The 6,137-nt window shown below is 45.7% G+C and overlaps 1 protein-coding gene across 1 annotated transcript; it reads left to right on the top strand.

The window, feature by feature from the left end:
* Positions 1-1,665: 1,665 nt before the first annotated feature.
* LOC308187034 (inositol 1,4,5-trisphosphate receptor-interacting protein-like 1) lies at positions 1,666-3,362 on the top strand. Its single transcript, XM_080575325.1, has one exon. The coding sequence runs from the start codon at positions 1,973-1,975 to the stop codon at positions 2,936-2,938; it is 966 nt and encodes a 321-aa protein (XP_080431451.1). The 5' UTR covers positions 1,666-1,972; the 3' UTR covers positions 2,939-3,362.
* Positions 3,363-6,137: the final 2,775 nt, after the last annotated feature.

The raw sequence follows: 6,137 nt of genomic DNA, 5'->3' as shown, positions 1-6,137 counted from the left end.
TAAGTCCACAAATGAACATTATGAAACATTCTCGTTCTTCCTAAACAGTACCCTCAGATGCTCCAAGAAAGAATTTTCCAGATTGGAGCGTAGTTGGTCTTTGTGAGTGCTCATGAGGAAGCTAGTAGCCAAATACCTTTTTTGCAATATTTTTTTTTTCTCTCTATTGCTTTCTTTGCTCTGGTTGCCTGTTATTGCTCCTCACCTTTTGCCATTCAGTCCTTGACTGGAGTTCTTACCGACTTTTGTACAACTGTAAAAATGAGGAATTGTATCATCTCCCCCATCTTCTTGCTGTATATGTTTTAACATAGAGGTTTAATTTTTGGAACTCATAAATTTTTCTGTGGCAGCAGTTCTAGCCTTCAGATCCACAATGACAAGATTTGTAAAATGAGGTGAGTGATATTGCTATATACTGTTTCCACAGACAGAGAACAAAAACCGCAACATATGTAGGGCAAAAAATGCAGATATCCATAAAGGTGCTTGCTCTTCACATTGCTCTGGAAAGCAAATCCTTCATTCCTACTGTGCAGGAAAACAGGGTCAACAAACCCATTCATGACAGAATAGTATTAAGAAAAATCTGCACTTTACAAGTATATGGCAGTACAATTATTTCCAAAAGGCAAAGAGCAGATTCATGGTGAATATTAAGCTTACATGAGGTAACTTAGATTAGACAGAAAAAGAGGACCCAGGATCCAAAAAAGAAAAATTTTAAAAGAAAAGCCAAAAAAAAAAAAGGGGGCTACTGTGAAAATAAATCTTGGGAGAGTAGGGAGAGTAGGGGGGTGAGAAAGAAAGGCCACAGAGAGAGGTAAAGGTGATGCAAGTATTAAACAGGGTTCTTTTCTATTCAGACTTCTAAACTGTCTACTGACATAGAAAAGTAACTCACTCACTGATAAACAGCAATAAGCTTCCCTTTGTTCCTTCCCTCACAATCATACTTAGCTTGTTTTTTTTCTATCAGTTCTGAAGGATGTCTATAGTTCATCAGCTTTTTTACAGATGTTATTTGTCTTTTTTTTTTTCTTTCGATAGGAATCTGAAAAATGTGATAGCTTATGGACATACCATTGTGAGGGGAGAGGGAGTCATATCTAGTTGTCTGGATTTATTTAACAAGACCTGTGTTTGGCAACCCAAATTTCAAAAGAAATTTGAAAATATGGTTAGTTTGACATTGTTTCTTGTGCATTTTTTTTGTTTGTTTAGTTGGTTGGTTTGTTTGGTTTTGTTTTTCTTCAGTTCACATTGCCTGCAGAATTTTATCTCTTTCTCCTAACAAATTATTAAGACAGGTAACACTGAACTTCCCAAATAAGCTGCCTGACTGTCAAGTGACTGTCTTCATTGACGCAGTACACAAGCAAATACATGCTATAGAATTGGCATCCAAATAACCAGACAAGCTGTCCCTATTGACAACTGCTCCTGCCTCAGCATATGTATTGTCTTCTTGGATTATCCCATCTGCAGCTGCTTCAGCTCTGATGCCACATCATCATTTTACTTGCTCCAACAGTTTCTCTTCAACAGCTAAACTCCATCCTTCATGAACTGCATCTCAATGTCTGTGCCGGAACAAGCCCTTCAGCTGCTTATGGTTCCTCCTCTACTGACACCAGGCAACATCTTTCAGAGATGCCAGACTGATCTAGCATATCATTGTGATTATTTTTTTAAAGACCACTGCATGTGAAACTGTAACATAATGATGCCCTTCAATATGGAATAGTAGAGAGAGCAGAGAAATTAATTTCTTATTAAGAAGCTTTAAAATATGGCTTGTGCCAGTAAGCTTGAAAATGCAGTCTTTGAGGAATAGTATGTGAATTTGGGAGCCAGGAGCACACTCAGAATTTAGAAAGGAAGGAACAGCAGTGGTAAAACCCTTAAAAATGTTTCAGTAAAATCATAACAGAATAGAATATCCCAGAAGCCGTGGTTGGCGGAAGATCACATGGATGCAGATGTAAATGAGAGAATGCAGCAGCATGCGGAGCAGCTGATTGAAGGCATGGCTCGGCTGCTGCATGACATGGAGGAGAGGAGCCAGGAGCAGAGCGGGGTGGCCCTGGGAGCCCTGCTCTTCACTGCCTTGCAGCAGTGGCAGCTCTGGACCTTTACTGACCTCCTTGTCCTGCTCTTCGGGCTCTGCCGGTGGCTCAGGAAAAGGAGCCGTGGGCCAGGCAGCAGCAGCAAGCAGGGCAGCTCCACAAGGAAGAAGAAGGATAAGGATGGTGTAGAAGACGACAGAGACACCGATGCCACCTGGGATCTGGGCAGGGTTTGGGCCAATCACACCCAATGGCCGGTGCTGTACATGGCTGACAAGTACAAGGTGATGGAGGAGCTGGTGGAGGAGCTTCTTGGTGCCTGCCAAAGACTCTCCAGGAAATCTCTCTTCAAGCCACAGCTGCAGCCGGCCAGCGGCGTGGGCTGCCTCTACGAAGGCTGGAGTGCCCGGCAGGACAGCGTCCTCTATCACCTGCTCATGCCCCTGAGGCCTCTCCCCAGGCATGCCTTCCACCCGGAGCTGGGCGTCACAGGGGAGACGCCAGCGAGGAACCCTGGCCTGCGCATGGAGCTGGAGTGCACCTGCGCGAGGGAGCGGCTGGTGGGTGACATGCTGTGCTTCCTCCACCACCCCGAGGACGATCTGAGGAGAAGACAGGAACCCAGCCTGCTGCGCACCCTCTGCACTGGCTCCTACCTGGATGTGGAGGAAACCACCCGCTGGTTCCAGGCCTCGGTGAAAGCAGCCTGGGAGCTTCTGCCGCAGTCGCGCCACTGCCGCCTGACAGTGCTGCCTTCCTGCTGCTCCTGCAAGCTCAAGCTGGCCAACGCCTCCGAGAGCACCCTCTCCATTGAGGTCACGCTTGGGGTGCAGCTAGACAACTCGGACACCTTCCTGAGCCTGGAGTAGCCACAGCCAGCTTCACCAGCAGCACAGCACCGCCAAAGAGCTGCGCTGTGGCAGAGACGCATTCTGTCGGGCACAGGCCAGACATGCCCAACCCCACAGCTTCCACCTCAAACATCTGCAGACCTGCGCCCGTATGCTGGTGAGCAAAGGCTTTTCCCCCCATGCCCTGAAGACGGCTGTGATTCACCACCTGACAGCCACAGCCCTCGCAAGCCTGGCAAAGGAAAGATTGCCCCCTGCGCCTGGATGACCTCCTGTGGTGCCTCTGCTGCTGCCTGGGAAAGAAACACCTCGACCACTTCCTCTTAGGCAATGAGAGGGTGCCCGAGGAGATGGATGCTGTCGTCTCCAGCCTCCCAAACAGCTGGACTGGTCAACCTCTTTCAGGCAGTGACCACCCACACTCTTGTAAAGCGTCCATTCCCTCCAGGAGCTTCAGCCTATGCACTGATGTCAATAAATTGCTTGTGTGAACAAATGCTCTGACCGTGTCTGCGAAGCACTTTGTGGGGGAACATGGGCACAGGGTGCTGAGCGCACTGCTGCCACAGAATTGGAAAGTGTTTTCCAAAACACAGAACTGGCTGAGGTTGGAAGGGACCTCTGGAGGTCACTTGGTCCACTCACCCTGCTCAGACAAGGCCACCTGGAGTAGACTGCCCAAGACCTGTTAATTACAGGCCTGTCAGTCTCACTTCAGTGCCAAGTGAAATGATGGAGATTATTCTGAGAGCTACTGAAAAACACTTGAGAGTTGTTATAGTAGTCATCGGTCATAGCCAACATGGGTTTATGAGGGGAAAGTCCTGTTTAACCAGCTTAATTTCATTTTATGACAAGGTTACCCATTTAGTTCATGAAGAGAAGCCAGTTAATGTCATTTTTGGATTTCAGCATAGCTTTTGATATTGCTTCTCACAGTATCCATCCGGACAGACAAAAGGTCCAGCATACAGCTAGACAAGTACATAGTAGATGAGTGAGCAATTGGATGAAGGTCAGGCTCAAAGGGTTATGGTAAGTAGGGTTACACCATGCTGGTGGCCAGTCACCCAGAGCTCCATTTTAGGGCCAGTTCTCTTCAATGTTTTCCAAAATGATCTGGGTACAGGACTTGAATTCACACTAAGTAAGTTTGTAGATGATTCTAAATTAGGAGGAGCTGTTGACCTCCTCGAGGATAGAGAGGCCTTGCAGAAAGATTTTGACAGACTAGAGGGCTGGGCAATCATCAGCTGTGTGAAGTTTAACAAAAGCAAGTGCCAGATTCTGCACCTGGGAAGAGGTAATCCTGAATATACGTACAGAGTGGGGGATGAGAGGTTGGAGAGCAGCCCCGTGGAGAGGGATCTGGGTCGACAGCAAGTTGAATAAAAGTCAGCAGCGTGCCCTGGCAGCCAGAAGAGCCAAGCGCACCCTGGGCTGCATGAAGCCCAGCACAGCCAGTCCGGGCAAGTGATTGTCCCGCTGCATTCTGTGCTGCTGCGGCCTCACCTCGAGTGCTGCACGCAGTTTTGGGTGCCACAATATAAGGAGGATACAGACCTACTGGAGAGAGTGTCCAAAGGAGGGCCGTGAAAACGGTGGAGGGTCTAGAGGGGAAAGCTTATGAGGAGCAGGTGGAAAGCTTATGAGGAGCAGGTGAAGTCCCTTGGTTTGTTCAGCCCACAGCAGAGCAGGCTGAGGGGAGGCCTCATGGCAGCCTGCAGCTACCTCATGAGGGGAGTGGAGGGGCAGGCGCTGAGCTCTGCTCTCTGGGGACGGCGACAGGACCCGAGGGAACGGCATGGAGCTGGGACAGGGGAGGGTCAGGCTGGGTGTTAGGAAAAGGCTCTTCACCAAGAGGGTGGTCGGGCACTGGAACAGACTCCCCAGGGCAGTGATCATGGCACCGAGCCTGACAGAGTTCAAGAAGTGTTTGAACAACGCTCGCAGACACATGCTCTGATTTTTGGGTGGTCCTGTGTGGAGCCAGGAGTTGGACTTGAGGATCCTTATGGGTCCCTTCCTACTCAGGATAGTCTATGAATCTATGATTCTTGATAAATGTACTGCATCTTAACTGTGGTGATTAATATCTTCTAGGGTCCTTATGGTGACTCATAACTGGTTTTGCAACTGTATTTCTTCATCCAAACTAACAGTATGCCAACTTCTAGGGGTGGGAACTGGAAAGCAGAAAATTGTTCTATATTTGATTTTTCCATTTTTACTGTTTACCTAAGTGTAAGAAACAAAGTCAGTTGATCTAAGATCAGATTAGCACCTGATTCCAGAAACTTTTTCCTACTTGAAAAAAGGAGTTTGATGATGTACTTCAGTTCGTATGGAATTGCAATGTTGATTCCCAGCAATGAAAAGTGAGCCTTCCATAATTACAAAGCAGAGAAATTTAGATATAAGTGGATATTTCAGAGACCTTCAGATCTGAGCTTTTTTCCTCTGTGCATGAGTGCTTATGTTCATATTTATTTTGTATGATCCCATCCTTCACTCTTGTTTCCCCTCAACCTGTGGTTTATTCAAAGTAGCAGCTCTCTGTTCTCGTTCACCTAAATTGTGAATGTGTTTTGTTGTACTAAATCATCTGCGGTGATATGTGATACTTTGAGATATAGAATCTATGTCTGAAATTCCATTTTTATTTAATGCAGTTTTCTGTTTCCATTGTGAGCCTGTGATAATTCCAATTGTCTGCTTACTTGGAAGTCTCATAAAAGTAATATATGACTTAAAAGAGTTATCCTTTTGGAGGGAATTTTGGAGGGAAATCTGCCAAATAAATTGAAGCATTATTGTAATAACTTCTCAGTTATTCAAATGAAGTGTCCTTAGGAACTTCATTAAAGTGGTTAGAGGAAGTAAAATGACAGATTTCCAGGTGTTTTATGTAGGTGACAAACATCTGTTCAGGAAAAAAGTGTAAAATTAGAACTCTTAGAAATCTTAGTTGACTGACTTGGACTTTTGACACAGACTCACTGACGTTTTCTTTAAAGATCAGTACTGAAATCACAGTATCTTGTCATGACGTGTACACTGCAAGCTGATATAACCACATTCATCTTCAGGCAGCATAGTACAAGCATGTAAACAAAACATGTTTGATCTTTGTGCTGTTTTATTCTTTAACAAAATATCATGGGTTTCAAACTGATTTTTTTATATAACCTAGAATAAAATTAAAAATAAAGATAAA

This window comes from Anser brachyrhynchus, assembly GCF_964034855.1.
Source record: "Anser brachyrhynchus genome assembly, chromosome: 1".
Taxonomy (NCBI): domain Eukaryota; kingdom Metazoa; phylum Chordata; class Aves; order Anseriformes; family Anatidae; genus Anser; species Anser brachyrhynchus.
Note: the sequence above shows the minus strand (reverse complement) of the source record. Positions and strands in the feature narration are given on the sequence as shown.

Excerpts from the sequence above, each read along its gene's own strand:
- LOC308187034 (XM_080575325.1), top strand. The coding sequence starts at position 1,973 with ATGGATGCAGATGTAAATGAGAGAATGCAGCAGCATGCGGAGCAGCTG.